General features: G+C 42.6%; 1 protein-coding gene across 1 annotated transcript in view; it reads left to right on the forward strand.

The window, feature by feature from the left end:
* Positions 1-25,360, forward strand: part of LOXHD1 (lipoxygenase homology domains 1) — a 149,843-nt gene that overhangs the window by 59,100 nt on the left and 65,383 nt on the right. Inside the window, exons 15-26 of the mRNA XM_032675721.1 lie at positions 2,749-2,909; positions 9,892-9,968; positions 10,821-11,017; positions 11,365-11,557; positions 12,419-12,579; positions 16,089-16,407; positions 16,924-17,078; positions 18,461-18,594; positions 19,579-19,727; positions 21,010-21,114; positions 21,838-21,966; positions 22,696-22,860. Of these exons, the coding sequence (XP_032531612.1) occupies positions 2,749-2,909; positions 9,892-9,968; positions 10,821-11,017; positions 11,365-11,557; positions 12,419-12,579; positions 16,089-16,407; positions 16,924-17,078; positions 18,461-18,594; positions 19,579-19,727; positions 21,010-21,114; positions 21,838-21,966; positions 22,696-22,860 (1,945 nt within the window). The remainder of the gene's footprint in view (positions 1-2,748; positions 2,910-9,891; positions 9,969-10,820; positions 11,018-11,364; positions 11,558-12,418; positions 12,580-16,088; positions 16,408-16,923; positions 17,079-18,460; positions 18,595-19,578; positions 19,728-21,009; positions 21,115-21,837; positions 21,967-22,695; positions 22,861-25,360) is intronic.

A 25,360-nucleotide genomic window follows, 5' to 3' on the forward strand; every position in this document is an offset into this window, starting at 1 on the left:
AATTTGGCTCCTGGGGCAAAGGAAAAAAAAGCATCTTATTTGATGTGAAATTCAGAACCGAAAGATTAACATGTTTCCTTTATACTTCCTCCAGTCTCCCTCAACCATCCTGCACTCAATTTTGCGTCTTAGTTTCAAAGAGGTTTTCAATATATTTTTGTATGTCTGTGTCCTGAATAGAGGGGGGGTGGAAATGGCCTGAAGTGAAGACAAAGCTTATTCCTTGAAAAGCTGGAGATAATGAAGAAGTCAAATTGTAGTTAAAGCCTTTGCAGCATTGGCAATATCAGCAAGCATATAGTGTGCTGATCTGATCTATGGGGTCAACCTACTTAATATGTATCCAATTTTGGATCTCTAGGGTCCAACTTAGACTAGTAAAATGTAATCGATATCTCCGGAAGGAGATTTTGAGAATCTGATCACAGAACTCTGCAGATTTCCCACGTCTTCTGTCATTACTTGATTGAAGGTTCAGAGTGGAAGGAAAATGAAGATAAAGGGAGGTCACGTTTTCAAAATAGACCATTGAATTTAGGCTTCTGAAATATGCATTAGCACATTGAATTTGCCTTTGACTGTCCAGAATTTCAAATTCTTCACTGGAATCACTGAATTTTTTTAGACTTTGAAACAACTTTCCTCCAGTATTTCTTGTGCTTGTAAGGTCTGTATGTGGAAATGTGGCAATCACAAAGTGTGAGGGTCCATTCTACTGGTAAATGATATAAAGGTTTGCACACATGGACATTTCAAACATCTTATTTTTTGCCTATGCAATTAAATTTTAGTTATTTTAGTTTTAAAATGTAGGTCCAAGCTATGAAGTGTGGTATTTTGTCATTTGGTGAAGCCTAGTTTTGTCAAAATGGTAGCAAAATAAGTCATGTTTTGGTGGTGGTATGAAAACTGTTTCAAAGCAGTTCCAAATAAAGATGCTTGATTCACAGAGGATACAACTATGTTAAACACAGATGAAGGCTATTTTATGGGATACTCCCAAAAAATGAGTTATAGGCTAACTTACAAGAAGGAGGATAAAAAGGGAAACATAATTTTGGCAATCAAATCATGTGATTAATAGTATGCAAATGATGTAACCAAACTGGAAACTGCTAATGGAAAACTGCTGTCCTGGCACGAGGAGCTGAAAGCTGATGAATGAATTGGAAGCTGTTTAAGAATTGATCCTGACAGACTTTGGGCTCATATATTCAAGAGACTGAATGAGTATATCTGCACTGATTAACTCAGATACCCTGTTAAAAAGAAATGCAGCTTAGTCAGTGCGGTCTCTAATCTACAGCCACTTAAACCAACAGTACCTTGATTACCAATTTAACTTAAAAAGTTTGCCTGCAGATGTAAACTAACAGCCTGTGTAGAAAGTAAGATTTAAAGATGCCTCTAAATTAGGTGTTTGCCCTGTTTGGTTCCAGTTAGTTACTTACTCATTAATTTATATCAGCCATTAATAAGTAAGGTGAGCATCAGGCCTAATGAATTAAACTGCATTGACTTTGACTGACTCAGTGAGGTTTTGATACCTTAAATCCCCAGTTCAGCAGTTCTGAGTATGTAAGTAACATTGACATATGTGAGCCCATCATTAACACTTTAGACAGTGGCAATATGTTTAGTTATCTTTATTTTAAGAGCCAGTTTGGACTCCCGAATGATGAAAAAATTATGATTGTTTTAATAAATTTCAGTATTTACATAAATACTGCCTTGCCACCATGCTTTCTGGGAGCTAGCTGGATATATGCTACCACCATATGTGCTTTTGGGAGATGAAGGACAACTGAATGACAGTGGTTAGGTTTCTCTTACCTAGCAAGGCATCTCAGACAGTTGGTAACCACAGCAGTCAGTTCTCTTTGTTGGGCTCATATGCTGCAGATATGCTGTGTGTTTACACCCAGTATTTATCATACATGTCCTATGTGTGTGTGTGTCTGTACATGTGCCACAGGTACTTGTCTGGCCCGATTCTCACAGGAGTAACTCACTCTTTTAATACATTTCTCTTCCTTCAGCCGTTGAGAACTGCTGGTCCCAGTACACTCTTGGGTAACAGAGCCCTGGTCTTGAAGGGCCATCACCTGGGATAGTCTCTAGGTTGGTGCTTTGAGACCTTTTCCAGGGAAGGAAAAAAAAAAAGAGATAAAATCCATGTCTCTCATGGGGTATTAAGGGTATTTACCTCCCAACACAACATATGGAGCAGCTGGAAATACCCCTGTGCAGCCCTGCCCATACTGGCATGCCAGGAAATTAAAAGGGGGTAAATTGTGCTCAGTAGTCCATGTCATTTGAATTTAACACAGAGTAATGTCTTTGAACTGTACCTCTCAAATACCTCTGTAGATTTGGTCTGAAGTGACCTGCTTTGGATTTTCCACAAAGCTCATTTCTGAGCAGGAGTTTGAACTTGGATTTCCTGCCTCTCTCTATGAACTTCTTAATAATCAAATTACATCTCTTTTTTACAGTTGTGGAGGGCATGCAATGACATGGGAGATTTAAAATGCTGGCAGATCATATATTTACAAACCTAATGTTATACATCTAGGACAAATATTCAAGGTTTCATTCTTCGGTAAATTCGTGCTTTCTCCTTTATCTTGTGAAGAATTATCTTGCAGCATGCTGATGATGTTGGTTTGATTGCAATAATAAATTTGGGGTGTTGGTTTGCTTTTAGGGAGAAATATTGCCTTACCTTTTCTCTTCTCCTTCTCAAAGGCTGATGAATTCTTCGTCGAAGCAGTAACGCTGAAGCAGGTGAGGAGGGTGAGGATAGGGCATGATGGCAAAGGAGGAAGCAGTGGCTGGTACCTTGCCAAAGTGATAGTGAGGGAAGAAGGACAGCCAGAAAGTGAGGCTGTGGAATTCCCCTGCTACAGGTACTGGAAAAACAATGCTTGCAAATTATGCCTCTGTCTATGCATTTGCCAGACTCTGAAGAGCCTAGTTGTTGGTCCATGACTGGAATTTTCTGAGCACAGTTTAATCCTTTTTATTTATTCATTAGTTCATTTATTTTTGCTAAGCCTGAAAGCAAAGAGTGTGGTTTGGGAGGTTTAAGATACAGCTAACTCCCCTTACCAAATGAACAGCAGTATGAATTATGAACTTCTCAGCAATTAGCTCAGCAATGCAGAGAATTTACAAAAGATAAAAACACAACCTTCCAGTACCACATCCAGTGTCACTGCACTTGCCTGCTGCAGAAACACACTCTGCAATCTGCTAGTGTTATTGCATGTGTGGAACAAGGTTCTGGTCCCTCACATGCACATCCCATCTTTCCAGGAGCAATGGGATGCTATTTTTGTGTTGAGAGAATGCAAAATTTTTATGCTGCCATCTCAAGAGCTCCTTGCATGAGGGGGAATGCAGAGATAGTGGTAGAGCAGAGGGCTGTAACTTACCTCTATGGGTAGGTTATAAATGTATTCTTCTCTTCCCTAGACAATCAAGTGGCCAAAAGAAATGTGCTGTACTGAGGCTACTTGTGGGGAGCAAGATGCATAATCTATTCTGGCACTAACTAGGCTCTGCTTCAACATTGCAGCACAAACGAGAGAGAACTAGATTGAAAACATGAGAGATTAACTTCAGAGTAGTTCAGGGTCCTGTAAAGTTATGCTTGCCCTCCCGGGTGTCCACCCTGTAGGATGGACCTTCGCTGAGCTCCATTTCACAACACCAAGCACCTATTCTAAAAGGTCATCTCCTGGGGACCAATGGAATTGTAAAACTCAAACACAATTATTTTTAAACTGCAAACAAAGGTAAAGTGTCTAATCTGGTTACTTGTCTCTGGTCTTGGAAGAATTCCACTATAACGAGGGGAGTCAGCCAAACACAAAACAGGAGCCAGCCCCAGCCTCTCTGCATTGCTAAAGCCACGTCACATCAGAGAGCAAACTCACCGGGGAGACAGCACGGAGCAGCAGATGCAGTGTCATCTTGGTTGTGAAAAGCAAACCAGTTTCTCCCTTCTCAAAGAACAAACCACCACGTAGTCATTTCTGCCTTTTGATCCACATTTAACGACCATATGTTTTACTGAGTTAAAGCGAGCAGGCTAGACAGGTTTTTCCTTGGACATGAAGTGTCCACGTGAAGAGCTGTTTTGCTCAGACTCCTCAGAGATATTTCTGTGTCTAACTGCACCGTGCAGCTGGCTTATTTTAAATGCTTCCTTTTGAATTGTCTCCTTACATGACTGTTTAACTGGGCATCTTCCCTCAGCTTGGAGGGATGACCCCATTCCCCTTAGCTTCATATCTGTGGATCAGGAACACCAGAATCCAGAGGGCATTCCCCCTCAGGCCAGGGACTGAAAAAGGAAGGAGAAAGAAAACCCAAGACCTTATCCCCAAAATATTCATGGGGTGAATTAAGGCTTCAGGTCGCCAGAGGTGGAATTCCACTCTTCTTATCTTTCTAAATGTCTCTTCTCCCAAGCGGTATCAGCATTGTTTTGTGGCTCTATTTGCTGTCCTTGTGCCAGCATTATCTCTTCCTCTCAGATTGAGAAGGTCACATGACTGATCACCGTCAAGCACAGGGACAGCTGCTCCCTCTCATTATCTTTGATGCCCGTGTCTCTCGGGAGACTGAGGCATCATCGCAGAGTACGGGTGTCGTCATGGAGTCTGGAGACATCTGAGGGCGAAGGTGCTCACCCACTGCATCCTCCATGTGAGGGACAAACATTTCCATGACCTGCAGTGTTTGGATGTTCCTCTCCAGTCCTGTAGGCCAGGGACAGCTTATGTACTTGCTGCTTTGGTGGGAGCTCAGAAAGTCCTGCTTCACCTGCCTCATCAGAGCCAAGATGTTGAAGAAGACTTGGCCAAGAAGAGGCAATGCAAGTGAGGTTAGTTAGAGACTCCATTCAAGGGACACCAGGGAACATTCTACTTGGCCAGTAGACATGTTGTCCTCACTGCCTTTATCTCCAAGACCTGACTAACTTCCACTCTTCTACACAGCACAGTTCCGTGATCTGGAGAAAACCCATTTTGCTGCTGAGTTCTTACTGAAAGCTGCTCTACTGACCTTCTGCCGTTTAGCTGCTTCTGTGAGACAACTGAAGGACAAAATGCCTCCCAGCGAAACACATCTCACCTGTGCAGAAAGCTTCACAGACTTCTTACCTCTATACAAACTAGGCTGCAGCACCATGTGGGAGGCAGATGCTCCAGCAAAGAGCTGGCTTGTTATTTACATATTCATATACACGACTGTGTTTTGCCTTTTAATCTGAAAGCTTTTTTTTATGACTCTGTAGGATCATCTATTACCTAGTAATCACAAGAGCTCTATGAGGAGAGCTGCCTTTGTTGTACAAGGGAGCCAGCAGAGATAAAGAGAAGCTAAGTGGATTAATTGTGAGTTTGTGTCAGATTCAGGTAGAGCGTCAAGGAATAATGACTCCCAGGCCTGTGCTTTCAACTCTCTAAACAGTTGGCTTAGAGTCAGTGATTTTTAAAGTGGTCATTTGATCTGTGCTTGCAAGAAGTAAATGCAAGTGTCTTCTCCAAGTGTGATTTGCAGAATTACTGGTACATCACTTGGATACACTGCAGTACTATTTCCCCCTTACAACCACATAGCATTATAATATCTGTGCTTTTAGGGACTGAGCACTGACTCATTCAGTGGCATCCCTGAACTTTATAATACCAGATGGGGTTTAGGCACTGTGACGATGAATTCCACTAGAAAGTTCAAAATCAAGGAGCAAACCTTTCACCCCAGAACTGGAACCAAACTTTTTTGAAGATCAGAACTGAGTTCTTCAGGTTTCATTTTCTCCTCAAAGTGCTCTGGAAGTCCAGGAATGGACTAGCGGATGTTCTCTAAATGCCTATTTTTTATAGTATTTATATCCCAGACAGAAATGAATTTTCGATCAGGCAAAGTCATGAGTTCGTGACAGGATAGAATTTTACACACTATAAATCATTACAGCTCCACTGAAATCTTCAATGATACGTCATTAAATTTTTTCTAAGCATATGGCCCTCACCGTCCTAATTTTTATCCAGCACAATCATAAGGGAACATCATTAATTCTCTGTAGAACAACAGACAGACCATGAATGGGATGATGCACTAGGAGACTCCTGTGAAAGAGCATTTACTCCATCAAATGCCAAAAATGTTCATCATACAAACTAGCCAGAGAAATCTCCTTTTCTTGCCTAAAAATAATGTGAAATGTCTATCTATTTTACACATTTTTGTATATAGGTTATAGTTAAAGACACACATAAATACATATGTATCTCTGAATCTAATGGATGTGCTAGTCATTCTAATTGGATGCAGGCTGGATTTCAAATGCTATATATGGTGTCATACCATATTTTTTACAGTGCTCCCCTCACTCTCTGATCCTCTAGAAATTCTTTCTGAAGTGGCTTTCATGCCATATTTGTGTCCTCACATATGGTCATAAAATATCTCTTTAAAACCAAGTATGTGACACAGGACACAACTACATCCTTGCAAAACCCACAGTGGCATGTGAATTACATTCAATGATATAATGTAGAAGCTCTGATAAAACAAAAGATTTTGACAGGTCTTTTGTACTAGGAATACGATGGCACTGCACTGAAAAATTCTATTTTCTGCTGCCTGATGTGTTTATAATTTGTCAATCCATTTGCATTCTCTGTAAGGCTATAAACCCCTGGTTGCAATCTGCTTTTCAGTGACACACTATTGGAATTACATTGAGGTAAAATTAAGGATATTACTCCATGTGTTCTGAAGGGACGGAATGCAGTGGCATTGCTCATCCAGATATTTCCTCTGTCACTAGAGTCATCTCATCGAGAAAATAGTTCTGCCATTTCTGCCTGTTCTCTTGGCTGAAACAACGTAAGGAGCCTTTAGCCACTTCTGCTGATAAACCTCTCTCTTCCTCCTCTGTCCAAAACACGTTCCTTCTCTTGCCATCAGTATCTACCAACACTGGTAGAATGGGAATTTCTTTATCTAGGGGTATGTCCTCCTTTTCTGATTCTTTTTTGCCACCTGTCCTCACTGCTGAAGCAGATATCACTTGCCATTCTGCACACAGAGATCTGTTTCTTGCGGGATGTATTTTTATCCTGCCACCTTGGAGCAAAAGCAATTCACCTGGATACATCCCAGGTATCCCTAAAACACCAGCAATGGTGAAGGTGACAGAAAACAGCAGCATGTCCACTGGCAACAGAAACAGCAGCTTGCAGGACACAAAAACCAGCAGGAGGGGAGCAGAAGTGTGCCTACCTTGTGAGCTTCTGCCTTCCTGAAGAACATGCTGAATTCGGTGGCCCTGGGGTGGTGGAGTTCAGGCTCGAGTTTTGTGGGTCCTCCCAGTTAACATCCATGTACACAGAACCATCTTGACTTTTGGGATGATGTCATTGGATACCTGTCCAAGGATGTGAATCCAGAGCCAGCATCAAAAAACTACATGATACAAAGGTATAAAGGACCAGTTCTCACAGGTAAAATAAAAATCCCCCAACCCTAAAACATCAATAAAGGCTTCCTTTCTTAAGACAACGTGATATCTTAGCCTGCTCCCCTTGCACTCTACCCTTGCTCAATTCTTGATGACAATTTCATGTACTCCCCACAGATTTTTCTGCTCCTCTATCCCACTACACCCCTCAGCCTCCCCTGAGGCACACCACCACATCTGATGCCCTCATGTGATGGTGTTTGTGTGATCATCACATGTTCATGTGTTCATCACCTTCACGCTGACCACCTTAGCTTTTAGACCTTTCCAAGCCCATCTGCACAAGGCCACCTTCTTTGCAGAGTGAAAGGGAAGAATGCGGGGTAGACTGCATACCCGACAACCTCCCGAAGCTCAGAGGGGAGCTGGGGCTGGAGATGTGTGTCTGCGTGCTGGGAGCTCTGCACACCTCTTTTGCATGAGAACATTTGCTGCTCGTGCTTCCAGGGCTGGCTGGCTGTAGCTCATATTTGGTTTTCTTTCCTGGTGCTGTTTTTTGGCATGGTTTCTTTGTGCTTTTTGTTTCCCTCTGGGTGGGAAGAGAGAGGACGAGACTGAAAATATAATATTTCTTCAGGTGGATAAAATGGAGTCATTTTGGTCTTCCAAAATATCTGGTTTCTTCTTTGTTCAACTGGTCATGACTGTAGGCTTTGCTGGCTTGTTACCAGCAAGGTGCCGAAGGTTTGATCCAGCTCTCAGTGGACATTTGTTCATGTCCTTGATCAAATCCTTGTTATGAGGGTCATTTTCTGGTTTCCATACGTGCTGACTCACCATCAAAATCAAAGATGGAAAATTAAACGGAAAGTAAGCTCCACTCCTTTTTTGGCATCCAGGTCAGCCAAGGACAATGTATGTGTCACGGTGACAACTGTGTGGGCGCCTTTAAAAAGGAAGTTTCTAGGGGTTTGTTTTTCCTCTTTCTAGTTCTGGGAATTATTATAGCCATTTAAATACCCTGCATGACCCGGCAGAGATTGCTCACTTGTCCTTTTCTCGCCCCTGCTGGTTTTAAGCAGTATTTTTAGCTGCAAAAGATGCTGCTGCAGATAGATGCATACCTGGGAACAATGGGCACTCTGGGAACTGCTCCTGCTGTGGGGGCACCACTGTGGGAAACCTGACCCTAAACAGATGCTTACAGGAATATCCTGAGTCCTGCAGCAGTCTGGGTTTGAAGTGGAAAGTCAGAAACCTCTGCCAGGGCCCTTGCTGTTGTCATACAAGGGTGGCTGTATGGCACATTATGGGGTTGGGGCTGGAAATCCTTTATCCCTGAGGGTGAAGGAGCAGCTGTGAAGGTTACCAGATTAGCAATTTGTTCCCCCCCATTTTGGGAGGGGACTTTCACGGGGGGACTGGAGAGGGGACTTTTTGAAATGACATGTAGTGATAGGACAAGGGGAGACTGACCTTGAGCTGAAGGTGGGCAGGTTTAGATCAGATATCAAGAAGGAAATTCTTTACTGTCAGGGTGGTGAGGCCCTGGCACAGGCTGCCCAGGGAGGCTGCAGATTTCCCATCCCTGGAAGTGTTCTAAGCCAGGCTGGACTGGGCTTGGAGCAACCTGGTCTAGTGGAAGATGTCCCTGCCCATGGCAGGGGATAGAACAAGATGAGCTTGAAGGTCCCTTGCAACTCAAACCATTCTATGATTTTCCTTTCAGAATTTTTTTCCCTTGAGATCATGTTACAGCTTGCTTTGTGCCCAGCTCTTTTTTTTTTTAATTAATCTAGTTGAATCATTAAAGCAATGTTGAGAAACACAGGAAATCCTTCCTTTTTGCTGGTGGCAGCCTGCACATTCCCAGCCCTGAAAATGGGAACAACGTAATTCATCCCCTTCCTGGCGGAGAAAAAAGGGATATAAACACTTACCTGTAAGGAAGGGAAAAGAGATGATAAACTAATGTACAGAAAGACTGAAAAAAAAGAGGGGGTTTAGTAACCTACATGCTATAAAGGTTGCAATCAAGGGTGTTAGTAATAAAGGCTGCAAGTCTCTCTCGTCAATGAAGGTCAATGATTTCAAGAGGCTGAGACTGCCTGTTCACAGGAATAACTTGTGGTTGTGGAGTTTGTGCTTTTCAGGCAGATGGACATCACAGCAGATATTTATCCACTGTGAGCAGGGCTCTCTCTCTTCTTGGAAAAATGGAGGTTTAAAGCGTGGCTGCCGTATGGTCTGGTCAAGCTCCTGCTAAGTTAACAGAGATACAGAACCCTGTAAAAATATCTTTTTTGACTATGGTGTGGATTTGGACTGTGTGTGGAGCCAGCCTAGATTTTCAAAGGTCTAGCAAGTGCTAATTATTCAGAGATAACTTACTTCTTTTTGTAAACCAGATGGCTTGACAAAAATGAGGACGATGGTCAGATTGTCCGAGAATTAGTGCCTGCTGGGGAGTCACCAATGCTAAAAAGTGAGTTCAGCTTGGAAAAAAAAAGGTCTGGGTTTGAGCTGTACATGCAAATGTTTACTTGCTTTATTCTTCTTAACAATTCTTGTCAGTTCACAGTAAATCTACTGGGCTTTTTTTTTTTTTGCCACTCTTATGAAAGAAACTGCAGTAGGTCACTCAGCTGGAAATGCCTCTGACTCTTAAATTCCAGTTTATGAATGGGATTAATTTGTATAATAGTGCATAATTGCAACATTATATGTGTAGAAAGAAACTTTGATTTCTAATGTTATGATTTGTTTAGGAACTGCTTTCTTGTAGAGCTTTCTCTGAAGGATCTTGAATTGCCACTGCTTTAGTAGAATAAATTCCATTGAATAATTGTGTTCAGAGAAGAAAATCACCAAAAGTGTTATATTGGCCTTTTCTGGAGAACCAGGGCTCCAATACTACAATTTTCTTTAGAAAATGGTGCCTACAGATCTCAGGTTGAGATGATTTTTGTTTTGTTTTAGGAAAAAAACAAGTAAAATGTATTGAATTGAATTGTAAGTATAAAAAAGAGTTAAATATTCTCACTTGCCTAAGTGCATTTGTATGGCTTGTGGGTAATCATCTAACAGTGAGAAGGAGGCATACAGAATATTATATGCTTACTAGTGTAAGTGTTGGATCTCTTATGTTCTCGTAAATAACTCCAAGGTGTGACAGCTTCTCCAGCAAGGCCCTAAGATGCTGGATGCATCAGTGGAGGGCAAAGTCCTTCCTATGTCTGTAGCTGGATCCTTCCTCCCCTATATCTTGTTTGAAGCCAGGCTGAGCACTGGAAATGCCACTCACATATCTGTGTTTTGTACATCGATCTCACTTTAGATGTCAGTTATCACATCAGCGTGAAGACGGGAGATATCCCTGGTGCCAGCTCAGACTCCAAAGTTTTCATCAAACTCTACGGTGAAAAAGCAGACTCCAGCAAAGAGGCTCTCTTAGTCTCTGATAATGATCTAGGCAATTATTTTGAACGTGGTCGAGTGGATGAGTTTACTTTAGATATGAGGGATATTGGAAAGGTAAGAACCAATTGCAGGTGTCTTTGTGCTTCGTGCAAGTGTCTGAATTCAGAATCAAATCAACACGCAGAATTGAATGTGATGAAAGAACCTCTGACATTTACACTGGTTATTAAGGAACACGTTTTACATGGGCTATTATATCAGCAGTCTAGTGTACATGCTGGCATGTGAAGAGTGCTTTACATTTATAGTTAAATACATATATAAATTATTTGCATGAGCACAGTGGAAGAACAAAGCACTAGGGTGAGGGGATTGTTGTATATTGAGTAGATTCTGTTGTGTGCATAAATTCTGTGGAGTTTTTCCCTGCTCTCTTGGTGTTTTTGTTTGCTTTTTCAAAGATCAACCGAATACTGATTGGACACGACAACGTGGGTCTCCGGTCTGGCTGGTTCCTGGCCAGTGTCCAGATCACAGTTCCAGTCCAGGGAAGGCAGTACATGTTCCCCTGCAACCGATGGCTCGACAAAGACGAGGCTGATGGCAGGGTGGAGGTGGAAGTCTACCCCAGTGAGATTGTGCCTATTGAGAAACGTAAGAGGACGTGTGGCTGTTTTATAGCTAGGACTAAAAATGTATTACTACCACTCTTGAGGACAAGTGCGTTAGACAAGATAGACACTAAAACCAAAAAGTCCACCGCTGACGAGCAAATGTTGTTGAGGAAAGTAAATTATTCTCATGTTTCCTTTTCTGAAAGGAAATGCTCCTGAAAAACATTACGGAGTTTTTCATCTCCGTTTCCCGAGACCGTACGAAAAATTTACATCCTGGGCAGCATAACACAGCACAGGGGCAATGTGCTTCTTCACTGCAATATCAGTGGGTTCTGCTTTTTTCACATTTATCTGCCCCCCCCTTTCTTTTTTTCCACATTCATGTGCCCCATGTCCGCACCAGACATGTCCTGTCCTGTCTGTGTAACTCCCATTTCCTGCAAGGGGGAAGCTTTTTGATAAATGTGGACCAAATCTCTACTGCCCACTTGACTTTTATCAGTAGACAGATTTTCTTTTAAGATCATGGTTAAATTTTGTCTTCAGATCCTGAGAAAGGATGCTATGTTTTCACCTACTCTCTGTAACACCCTCCCTTTTATTATACTAAGGAGATAATTTATACTAAGGAGATCTCTGTTGCTAATACTGAAATGAAATTCCCTTTTAAGGCTCTGTTTTGCACCCCTGTGACACTGGCTTAGCACTTGTAAAAGGCAAACTGTTAGGTTAGTCCTCAGTGAAGACTTCTGCTATCTCACATTTAGTTTGGATAAGAGCAAATGGTTGGCTACGTAGACATTTGTTAAGTCAAGGTAATTTAATTTTGAACCTGAGCCCTCAGGAATGTTGTTATCTGTGCTTCTCTCCTGATTTAATTGCTTTATTTTTGGACTAGTGATAAACTATGAGGTGTCTGTAGTTACTGGAGACGTGCGAGCCGCAGGCACCAACGCCAAAGTGTTCATGCAGATTTATGGTGAGACTGGCAAAACTGAGCTGATCATCCTGGAAAACAGATCCAACAACTTTGAACGGGGAGCCACAGATATCTTCAAGGTATGATGAAGGCTGTCGCTGCCACTTCTAAGAGGGGAAAGAAAGGACCAGCCAAAACTGAGACATGATAGAATAATTGGCCCAATTGTATAAAAAAACTTTTTAAGAAAATTGCAGGTCTGACGGTATGTGCTGTCCTCTATCCATATTTTTGGGAGCTTTTGTATTTCTTCTGTGAAGTTTTGTGTTCTGTGGAGGGGCTTTCATCTTCTGAGGGGCTGATAGCAAAGGGACCATGAAGTCTGTGATCTAATAGCTGTGTTTGTTTACATTTACTTCCAAAAGGGGGTACTCATGTTAGGTCTCAAAAGGCCTTTGAGTGACACTTTGGGATTCACCACATGTTATTGTCCCATTCTGATGTCTAGCTGGGGAAAGAAACCCCACATCTGTATAAGAATATAAGGAATCCCAGCTTGGCCTGTGGTCACACGTACCATTAACCACAGGTACGTGTGCCAGCCCTGCAGGCGTTGGCAGCTGTAATTTCTGTGAACCTGTGAGAGCCCTGTGGATTTTGCTGCCTGTAGCGCTGTTCCACTGAGTCACAGTGAGGTGTACAGCACATTCCTCCTGCTATCAGAATTTAGGTTTTATACTTGTTATGCCCCGCTCCACTCAGCAGGCTTAGGGGAAGGTTGATTTACTTTGGTAGGTGTATGGGATAAACAACAAAATTCTCAGAAGGCTCAATAACAAAGTTTTACTTGCAAACTTTAGAACATTAAGGTAGAATAAGGTGCTTGGCAAACTTTAAAATGTAGTCATTTTGATTATTATCATCTATAGAAATGCAGCAATATGAAAGCATAAAATTAACACTTAAGAAAGCGTATGAGGGAAAAGAAGAGAAACAAAGGATAAAAGTAGAAAGATATAGAGTCACCACCCATGAGTTCAGTGACAAAACTTGATTGTTGCAATTTCTGTGTCCATTGGTCAGAGTGATGGCCACAGTCTTGATCCATCGAGGACGGGGGAAGCCCAGACACAAATTTCAGTGGGTTAATAAATGCTCAGGCTAGGTGGAAATGCCCAGGTACCTCTCCTGGGAGGGCGGGGGGAGTTTAACACTGAGCACTTCAGGGGTCTTTGATGGTTCATGGCCCCTTCTAAGACATGATGGCTGCCTTTTCCCTCAGTGTAGTCGAGCCAATTATGCCACATCAGATGGCATGAAAAACTTCAGGTCTACAAGCCAATGTCCTGGTACTTCCTGGAGAAGAGTTTTCACATCTGAGTCGTTTGTGTAAGGGAGGACACTGGCATGACAAAAAGTACTATCCCAAGCTCTCAGGATCTGCTTCTTGTCAGCCCCTTCCCTTACCTGGCTGAAAACCCAGCTTGCAGCTTCTGGTGGTGGGTGTGCACCCACTCTACACCTGGGCAGCACCCCGGGATTGTTTGAGCCATTAACAATTAACATTTCAGTCTCACACCTCCTTCTGAGCAACTCAGCAGGGTATCTGCAGGGGTGAGAAGCCTCAGACATAATTCAGGTGGGTGAGCCAGGGCCTGGCTAATCCAGTAAGAGGTCCTAGGCTGATGAGGCTGAGCAGCAGGTTTGGATCACAGCATGGACAGGCATCCTCTCCCTTCTGGACCAGCATCCTTTTCTGCCTCATGAGCTTGGGTTTTCTGCCCAGATAAACAGAGGTCTGGGGTAAAGAAATGCTCTTACTTCTCGCCCTGTTGAGGTCAGGACATGTCAGAGCCACATACTTCTGTACTGAAGGAGAGACCAACATCTGGACAGTGAAGCCCATAGTCCAGATGAAAGTGGGATTTAAGGCACATCTGTCACATGTGCTCACAGCACAAGGCTCAGCACAGTGGTGCCTATGTCTCCCTTTGAATTTGCAGTCCCACAGAGGCTGTATCTGTCTCATCACAGATAAACTTGGAGCTAATTGCTGAAGCTCCCCTGAATCATCAAGACTGGGGTATTTTTCCTGCTGTCACTGGCCAAATGGAGGTGCCTTTATCCACAGCTTTACCAGTTTTTTAATGTGTATTTTTTAGATCAGTTCACTTCCTCCTGCCTCATTTTCTTGCTTTACAGAATGAAGTAACTGATGTTTATCCATTTTTAATGAATTCTCTGGGATTTAAAATGTCTACTACCTTATAAATGTTTGCTTTTTTAAAACTCTCTATAATTTTAAGATTAGGTTTCTCTGATTTTAAAGGAAATAAGCTTTCAAAAATTTATGAGTAAAAGCTATTAGCCAATATCAGATTTATAATAAAGCCATATGTACAGTGTTCTGTTTACATGGCCATGCTTATATCCTCTCTCAGATATTTATTGCTAGATTGGAAAGTTATACCCATTTTCTGTAATTTTTTTTGTAAGCACACAAGGCAGAAGCTCTGAAACATAAATAGACAGATCTTTCATCTCCTTCATAGTATGAATATCTACAAAAGATATGGGCAAAAATAAGATTCTGTGAGCTACATGCTAATAGGAAATGCTATCAGTTACAGACAAGGCATGCAGGATAATCACAGCAAATCTAAGGGAAAAGCCGTGTAAGGAAATACACATTCTTTATGTCAGGACAGCTGGATCAATTTTAGTTTTCTGATAAGCATCTTGTGGGCAATTGATTTTGTTTTAATCTACAAAATGCTTCTAGACTAAAACCTTACATGCCTAATTTCAGATTTCAGCCTGAAGCAAATGTTTGCAAGTTTTATGACATAAACAATGCCTAACAGCATAAGCAATGATCAGAAACAAGTCACTGGTTGTTGAAGGATTGTGTGGAGTAAAAATCTTCTATCCAACTTCATTAGGTAGTAATCTGGACAGATAATCTAAACCAAGAAGGTTTTGTGTCTGCTGTACTGACTAGAGAGATGTAAATCTTCTTACTGATCAGCTTTCTGCCACTGATGCACTGTAACCAGTAGTGATTGTATCCTCTCTGCACACTAGCAAAGTGTGAAAATACTTCTCCAATTTTCTGGATGAGAAGGAAGGAGAAGGTCAGTCCAAACCCAGGGTCTGTGTCAGAGATCAGCTCATCTGAGTTAACTGCCTTTTCATTATGCCATTATTGCCTCTTGCTGGGCTCATGTTTTGTGCTAAATGTAAAATATATCTTATTGTGAATTTTGAAAGACCTCATGAACTGAGAATCTGTAAAAACCTAGTATGATGTTTTGGAATATTCACTTTTAATGACAACATAGAGACAATACTGGTGAGGAGAGTAAGGGGGAAGTAGGGAGCCGAATAAACACAGACTCATCTTCTGCCCTCACCATGGTTGCCTGGAATGTCTTCAGCTCAGTCTGTTCACATGAGATTTGGTAATGGGAGGTATGAAATGGTAAAGCAGGAATGAAAAAAGTAAAGGCAAACTTGCATAAAAAATTGTTCTTACTCTTGCTTAGATATGTTGGGTGCTAGAGGATGTGCTCCCCGTTTTTGAGAATACACTTTATGAAATTGAGATGTCTTGTGTCTCCCCTGGGTGACGACTTTTCCTTGGCAACAGAGGGAGGCTGCAGATGTTGGCAAGATCTATAAGATTCGAGTAGGCCATGATGGGACAGGCATTGGGGATGGCTGGTTCCTGGAAAGCGTCACGCTGAAGCGGCTGAAGGCCAAGGAGTCTGATAAAAAGAAGCAGAAGAAGAAGAAGAAGAAGAAGAAGTCTGAGGAGGAGGAGGAGGAGGAGGAGGAGGAGGAGGGGACCAAGGTGGACAAAGGAATGGATGTCTACACATTTGTGGCACACCGCTGGTTGGCTAGAGACGAGGGGGATAAGGAGCTCGTGGTGGAGCTGGTGCCTGACGGGGAATCTGACCTGGAGGGTAAATATCAGGGGGAATGTGTGTGTGTATGTGTGTGTGTCTGCATGTGCATGTATCCAGCAGCTGCATGAAGGATGATAACCACACTGCAGTGCTCGGCAGGACCACTTATGCCCCCTCAACTGTCCCACTGCCCCAGGCCTGCAGAGCTGCTTACCCCTTGCTTTGATTGATCAGTGCTGGGGAGGAAGAGGATGGTGGTTATACTAAGGCAGAGCATGGAGGAGACAGTTTGAAGCTGGAATTCTGTAAGATTCTCCAAGGATTGTCTGGGGCACTGGGGTCAAGAGTCCCACAGGTTACCACTGTGGCTGAGAGTCTAGCAAGCTGTAACTATCGTTATGGCTGGAGGAAGATGAAGCTACTCATATTTTAAGCTAGGTGCAAACAAACTCCAGGCAAAACCTTTCTGTTCTGGTGTTTTGGGGTTACATGCTTGCAGGGTGAGCCACGGATTTGATGAAGTATGGCCATTTCTGGGCTCCTCCTGAATTGCCTTTGCAATTTTACTTGCAGAGAATACGTATGAAGTCCGCGTTCTTACTGGGACTGTGTGGGGGGCTGGGACGGATGCTAATGTCTTCTTGAACATCTATGGCTTAGAGAGAGGAGACACGGGTGAGCGCCAGCTGAAAAGGTCGAATAACCTCAACAAGTTTGAAAAGGGACAGGTAATGCATGAACTCAACTCACTCAAGCGAGCAGAAGGCTGGCGGAGCTCTCTCAGTTATCACGCTGGCCAGTCAATACAACCTCTTCTCTTCAAGGCTTGGCTTCTTTCAGCTTGAAGCTGAAACATGTTTTATTTCTGAAATATGTAAAGCAAAATTCCTCAAAACATTTTCCAGGGGAAGTTCATTTGAATAATAAACCGAACAACCAATTCCCCGTTGGAGACACCTTTTGCATCTGCTTCCTGTAAGCATTCTGGTAATAATGCTTTCTCCCAGGAATACTTGAAAACCACAAACTTTAAATTAGTACTGGAGAGCGTTTGTGAGGCAGCTCAAGTGTGTAGGTATTTAGATTGCAAATACTCTTCTAAATGTTCCACTCGACCAGTCAGGGAATAAAAACAATATTACACAGTGTGCTGTAATTACATTATAATCCAGCCCAATTAAAGAACATCTCTAGTAGATTGAGTATTTGCCTTAAGAAAGTTTATGAACAATTAACAAGCTACTGTTATAGCCAGGAGTTTTTCAAGGAACAATTTTGAATAACAAAAAAAAAAAAAAAAGAAAAAAATTATGGAAACAAAAAGCAGCTGTGGAAAACTTGCAATCACGAAAAAAAAGAGCCTAAGGTTGTTAAATAAGCTGTTAGCTGTGATTTATGAGCTTGGCACCGGTGAAACTGCAACCTGCACAGGGTTCTTCATTCAGTGGGAAGAGCTCCAAGCTGCAAATGTAATGCTCTGTACTCCTGGGAGTACAAACCTGAAGTCTACCAACATATTAATCACATTAAGATGTTTAAACTGTTATGGTAGCAAGGACCATCCTGTCACACTACCACAGTTAATAAATGAACCTCTTGGTTGTGGTAAGTGACAAAGGGAGGACATTCTGTGTTTTGAAATTAAGCATATGGGCTGCGTTTTGGGGCCATCCTGTGCAGAGCCTGGAGCTGGACTCAGTGGTTCTTGTGGGTGTCTTCCAACTCTGGGTATCCTATGACTCTACACAGAGGTGAACAGGAGAATTTCTGTCGAGTCAATATGTTTCTGTTCAGTTCCAGTTTCAATCTGTGGGAAAATACCAAGCCTGAAAGGAATGATATGTAGGAGAGATGAGTTAAGCCTAGATGAGTTAAGCCTGGGATGAGGTAAAGAGAGGAGTGAAGGGTTGGGCACTCCGTGGCTGCTCCATGAAAGAGCCAAGCATAAGTGTTAATGCGAGACCTCAAAGCTCTGTAGTTATTTTTGTACACACACAAAAAGAGTACCAGGAGAACTTACAAACAGCTATTTTTTAATGGGGAAAAGGACTACCCTTGGCCATTTACTGCCTTTCTTTCCTGCTTTATGTGCCTTTTGCCTCCTGTGCAGGTGGATGTGTTCACCATCAAAGCCATTGACCTGGGTGAGCTGAAGAAGCTGCGAATTCGCCACGATAACTCTGGTACCAGCCCAAGCTGGTACCTGGAGAGGGTAGAGATTGTTGACCTCAAGGAGAGCACCACGTGAGCACCCTGCTGCACCCTTTTCACATGCTCAGAAAAGGGTTCCACGTTCTCAGGAGCCTGCAGAGCTGCAGGGAGGCAGAGGAGGTGCAGAAGGGCATCGTTGTAGCTCCTCACCAGCTCTCAGGGAACAGGCACCCTTTAGGAGCCTAGTGGTGATTGTGCCATTATACTGACCAGGGGGCCGTTCTGGGGTACTTGGGGGGGGGTGTGTTTTGCTGTCCCAGCATCTCTGCAGCTTGGTAACCAGCAGTATTTGGAAGGGAACCTCAGCTTTTCTCTTTTTCTCCTGGGAGGGACTCAACTTTCCCTCCTGGAAAGGTCCTTGAGCAGAGCCAGCACTCAAGCATTTCCCTTCTAGGCCTCACTTTGGAAGTCCAAGAGCTCACGTTTCAGTTGTCTTTTGTACCAAATGGAAATGTCTGGGCCAAAAGTAATTCTTAATCTGAGCAAACTCCCATGATTTTCACAGAAAGCTGGATGAGCAAAGACTGGGCTGTTCAAAACCTGAAATACAGGCTTGCCCTTGAGCTGGAACGTGCTTGAAACCACATGTGCTTAAAAGTTGCACAATGCTCTGGTGGGTGGGACCACTCATAAGGACCTAAAGATGGGTCCAGCCTTCATAAACACAAAATGCCTGGGAGACGGGAGGTTCCCTTAAGTTATTTAACTTTTTCTGGGACTTAAAACTAAAATGAATCAATCATATGGGGCTGACAGCCCAGAAACAGCACTTTGCAGTAAGTGCTACCTAACCTATTTATGGATTGAGTTCCCCCAAATGACACCGGATCTCAAAAATGAAAACAGATGTGTTGTTTGGCTTTGAATAATCTTGATTTTGGTTTGGTTTGGTTTTTTGTTGTTGGTTTGTTTTTGTTTTTGTTTTTTTTTTTAAGTAGCCTCTGAATTGTGCTTTTTTGTGTTATTAAAGCCTGTGAAGTCCTATGTAAGTGCCGGCTGCTGCTGTCATTCTTGCAGGTATTATTTTCCGTGCCAGCGCTGGTTAGCAGTTGAGGAAGATGATGGTCAGGTTATCAGGGAGCTGGTCCCAGTGGATGAAGCATTTGTAAAAAAAGATTCGGAAAATGATGGCCAGTCTCCTGCAACGCTGGGCCTGGAACAGAAAGGTTTATATTAGCCTTGTGTTTCTTCTCTTGAAAGGAACTGAGTTAATAGCACTGCTGAGGGCACTAGCACTTAGCAGTAGCAGTTACTCATGTACTGTAATTCTGCCCCTACCATGAAATTTTCAGGTGTGAATGAAATGTGAAGTGTGTGTCAGACAGCAAGGAGTGAACGAACCCTCCTCATTTTTAGTTGATTTAATCATCTTGCAAGATTGGACCCAAAGTGACAGAGCTAGGAAGATGAGTAACATGTTCAGTCATTGTCTTTTAAATGAAATACATATTTGTTGCTAATATATAAGGAACAGATCTCATTCATTTCATATCATGGAATGTAATGGTTAAATGTTTCAACATAAAAGTGATCAGGGAGTAAACATAGCCAAAGAAAGGGAAGGGACCTAAATTTATCTTACTTTCCATCTTGCTGCTTCTGTCAGTTGTCCTCCAAATTAACTTTGCTTTACTTGTAAATAATTTTGCATTGTAACCACAGAGCTGTGACACACTCCTGGGTCTGATGCTTCAAGGTGCTGAAGGCCCAACTGGTTTCCTAGCCAGTGAAAGGTTTTAAACTCTTCCCTAATTTCCTCCTCAAATGCTTTTGAATACGTGAACAATTTCCACAAGATGTACAGTCAAAAGAATTCCACAAAGTGTTTATCCCTTTGGTTCAGGAGGACGTGCTGGTTAAGCAGCATTTTGGAAAAGTGTGTAACTATGGAGAAGATGTTCCATTTTGGAAATCTTGTTTAGGTTTTAGCAGCGCAGTGAAGACTATATTAGACTTTTCCATGGTTTTTTATGAGTTGCCTGCACTTGTTAAATGATGGTGCAGTAGAAATCCTCCTAAGGATGTTGTTCTGTAGGGTGTGTTTGTGAGTATGAACTGTATATGTCAGTGTACGTACCTTCTGGTATGTGTTATATGCACATACGTTATTTGGTGCTGATAATATAAAGGGAAGTATGAAATATTATAGGCAGAGGCAGCTTTGAGGAATGTTTGAGGTTTCCAGGAAGCAAATGGGAAGGCTTAAGCACATTTTTTATCTGTAGATGTGCAGGCAATGCACTGGATGACTGGAGCAGGAGAAGATTCTACAACCAGATAGCCCAGCTCACCTCAAGAGCTACCACAGCGTAGGAGAGGAATTAGAGATTGCAGTGTGACTGTGATCAGTCAAAATAAAACTCAAACCAAGCACACATATGGAAGGAAAAGTAGAGTTAACTCCTGGTCAGACTTCACACTCTTAAATTAGGATATTTTATCTGACAGCTAAATCAACGACATACACTGTGAAGGTGAAAACAGGGGACAAGAAGAATGCTGGGACAGATGCCAACGTCTTCATCATACTCTACGGAAGTAAAGACGATACAGGTATGTCTTCACATGATGTAAGAAGATGGCAACTCACTGTTGGACCCCTGAAAAGACAGGTCACAGTCTCCTTTTACATCCTCAATACCCCACCTCACTCCTTTTTAGTACAACGTTGTGTTCCCGCTGTCGGTGAACACATCGTGGTGACTTGGAGCACACCAACAGCTGCTCTAAGTCACTGCTGAACTTTTCGATGCTGATTTGCACCAGCTGCTGGTCTAAAGGTTTTAATTCTGGTTATAGAAACAGCACAGTTTACTGGGACTACGTTACTGAGCAGTGAATGCAGTGGATTATTTGCTTTCCTCAGCAATGAATCAGCATGCTCCCAAAATCCAGCCCTCCTCTGCCTCTTTGAGTGGCCCAGAAGTATTTAATCAGCTGATGAGCAAATCCGCTTGGAAGCAGCTGAGCTGTGTGTACAGTGACTGGGATGCCCGTGAGAGTGACAGGGAACTGACGAGTAGCACTGATTTCTTTAGCTGTGAACACAGCACAACAACATCGTCCTTTTTTTCATTGCCAGAGGATCATTCAATGGAAGAGTTCTGTATATTTTGGGTGATGGTACAGACTTGGGCTCAGAGGAAGGGACAAAGTTCAGATCTTGAGATGAAAAGCCAGTTTTTGCATTTTAGCCACTTCCCTCGTTCCACTGTTGACATTCCCAGAGGATTTGTTTCACACACTGAACAATGTCCTTTTGCATCGCCACAACAGGGACAGTCAGCCTAAAGGCCTCAAAGATTAACAAGAACAAATTTGAGCGTGGGAAGGTAGATGAGTTTACAGTGGAGTCTGTGGACATTGGAGACCTGAAAAAAATCAAGATAGGCCATGACAATAAAGGTAAGATAATCTGCTTGGTAATGCAGTATTTCTAGTGCACTAGGCACGTTGCTGTATAAAATAACCTGCCTCCAAGACCCCAAATGTCATTTACCTTTCAGTGACAGATCCTTGCTGTCACTTTGGCTGTTGCTGCTACTATCTTTTCTGCTAATTGCATTCCCCTGTCTGTGGCAATATGAGCTCAGTAGTGGCAACTTGCAGGGAGCTTTGCAACCTCTACCTCTGCAAGAGTTTCCTTAGTTTTGCAGCCACGTCCTTAGAGAGATTTCTCAGATATCACTGAACATCATTTTTGTTTTTGTCATGTGGGACCTGTAGACTTGTCTCAATCCTGTATTAATTTTTGTGTTGTCATTTTGATTATCAAGTCTTGGCTGCCTTTCAGACATGGTTGTGTCTCTACTACAAACAAGGTAGGCAGTGGGGGGATGCGTGGATCCCTTCCCCTGTGGGGCAGCAAGGGACATGTTCGTTGATAACTGCTCTGTATTATTACAAAGGCAAATTAATCCAAGCGATGGAGTAATTAGCATTTCCATGTGCACATCTTTAGCCTGACAGATATAGAAATGTAAAGCATTTTAGCTCGATGAGTTTTGTGTTATATATTTTATTTTTCCTTTGGCAAAGGAGAGAAAGATTTATTTCTTGGAGGTCTGGAACGCATTTCCCGTTGTCTGTAAAGGCTCTGTGGGTTATTATTCACTGTTATCTTTCCAACCACAGGTAATTCAACTGGCTGGTTTCTGGAATGGGTGGAGATTGATGCCCCATCACTGGGACAGTGCCTCAAGTTCCCTTGTGGACGTTGGCTGGATAAATCGGAGGATGATGGAGCCATTGAGAGAATCATCTTTCCTGCAAAACTGCAGACAAGAGAGTATATCCCATGTGAGCAGAATGCCATTTCCCCAGGGTACACCCATCATTACAGAAGATTAAATTACACTAGCTCATGTGGTTTTATAGGCTTGGCCTCTCCCTTGAATTGGCTTTGGAAAATTTATAAATAGATCACATGACAGCTGCTTCAATTACTACAGGAAGGTTCCTCTGGGTGCTCTAGACTAACAGTTCCTGTATTTGCCAAACCAGAGAATCATTAGAAGTCATGTGGATATGCCTGATTGTCTCTTTGCTCCCTTTCCCCCCATCCTGTCCAAGTCCTCTGCTCATTCCAAGCTGCCTTCCTTGTTTCCAGTTTCTCTTTGATCTTGTTCCATTCTAATATTGCAATTTCTGTTGTCAAAGCAGACACTTTGGTCTTGCTTCCAAGCCTGAGTTCTTCCAGTGCCTTTGGCAGTGATCACCCATATCTTGCTGACCTTCTTCCAGACTTTTTTCAGAGTGGTGTTTTTCTGATAGTGTTGTACCAGTTTGCCTCTCCTAGTATTCTCTAATTTATTCCTTACTCTTCACTGCTCTTTAAAATAATTTTTGGAGTAAACATTACCCCAGCTCAGCTTCTTCTGAGTACAAGCTTATAATTTTCAAGTCTGCTATGGCACATCAAACTCTCCCATTCTGGCAACTTCTTTTCCTGTCTCCAGAATATTGAGAATGAGACAACATGGCCTTCATGAAATAAATGAAACATTCTTTTGCTTATTCTGTAGCCCTCTTCCTTATTTTCCCCTCTCTTGAGCATCTTTGACTACGTGTAGGGTACTCACAGCCTTGGGTCTGAACTTGACTTGTCCTTCCCTGATCTGCTTCATTTCAAGTTGTTGTTGATAAATATTTTTTGTCCAACCACCACAGTACTGCTAAACCACCTTTTTCTTTCAATATGTTGGATGCCACATGATGAGGGATGAGACCTGGTGCCTCAGAGTTGATTACCATGTCATGCCCTGCTAGGTGCTCCCTTGGTCAATCTTAAGAGATAAGTTGTACACACCAAAGCTGTCTCCTATTTCATCTCATCTCATCTCATCCCTCAGTGTATGCATTGATGATTTCAAAACCCTTATCTCCTGCAGTTTGTTATATAAATATCAAAATTTAGAGCTGCCCAATCTCTGTTTTTCTGCCTCAGTTGCCTTCTTCATAAGTAGCTGTGAGAATAACAGCTGTGTTTTGTCTCCTTTTTTACTGTCAACATCGTGTTGCATGTTGAAGGTCTCTCCAAGATCTAGCTCCTTGTATCTGCAGCCTGTAAGCTAAAATAATTTCTTTTCTGATGATCTGCCAGTGTCACCTCTTTGTGCCTCTCCCAGTCTTTGACCAAGGCAATTTTACTTATTGTATCTTGCCTTCTTTATCTTAAGTGTCTGGAGCAGAAGAAAGTATACTCTTTGCTCACTTCCTCACTTTTGTCAGTCAAGTGGAAGAAATAGGAGATTTATAGGGTCAGAGAATTGGAAGGGACCTTAAAGATCATCCAGTTCCACCTCCTGCCATGGGCAGGGACACCTTCCACTAGACCCAGATGCTCCAAGCCCTATCCAACCTGGCCTTGGATACTTCCAGGGATGGGGCAGCCACAGCTTCTCTTGGCAACCTGTGCCAGGGCCTCACCACCCTCATAGAAAAGAATTTCTTCCCCGTATCCCATCTAACCCTGCCCTCTGACAGTGGGAAGCCATTCCTCCTTGTCCTGTCCCTCCATCCCTCGTCCCAAGTCCCTGTCCAGCTCTCCTGGAGCCCCTTTAGGCTCTGGAAGGGGCTCTCCGGTCTCCCTGGAGCCTTCTCTTCTCCAGGTAAACACCCCCAGCTGTCCCAGCCTGGCTCCAGAGCAGAGGGGCTCCAGTCTTCAGGACATCTTTGTGGCCTCCTCTAGACTTGCTCCAGCAGGTCCATGTCCTCTTTAATGAGGTCCCCAGAGCTAGATGCAGCATTCCAGGCCTTTGTGTCTGAAAAAATAAATTGATTGATAGATGCAGTGAATACTTTCATGGGAATGAATACAAATCAGAGACTTTGTATGTGCTTCTCATCTGTTTTTGCCATGTTATCCCAGTCGATATATATATGGATGCAGATGTTGACTATATAATTTATTAATGGCCCTGAATATCATAATGATGTAGGAGTTTCTGGCATACCATGCATTTCAGTACCATAATTTGTGTAAACCTGATTTTTGTCATCAGTCCACATCCAGCCTTTGGAAGAAGCCAGGCCTCTCTGGCAAACACTTTGCACCAGGCTCGGTATCAGCTTAGGCTTTTTCACTGTTTAAACCATTCCCTCTGTGTTATTTACTGCATTCTGCTTTCCTAACAATTAACCTGGGGTTTTCAGTTTGCCAGAGGTAACTAAACGGGTTTGATTTGTTTTATGATGACTCGTGCCAGAATTGTTTCACGATGAAAACATGTCATCCGCAGTCTAATTAAAATCATCCCTGTGGGGATACAGCTTTAAAAGTGCCATGTAAATGAAATGG

The sequence above is a fragment of the Chiroxiphia lanceolata genome, chromosome Z, assembly GCF_009829145.1.
Source record: "Chiroxiphia lanceolata isolate bChiLan1 chromosome Z, bChiLan1.pri, whole genome shotgun sequence".
Taxonomy (NCBI): domain Eukaryota; kingdom Metazoa; phylum Chordata; class Aves; order Passeriformes; family Pipridae; genus Chiroxiphia; species Chiroxiphia lanceolata.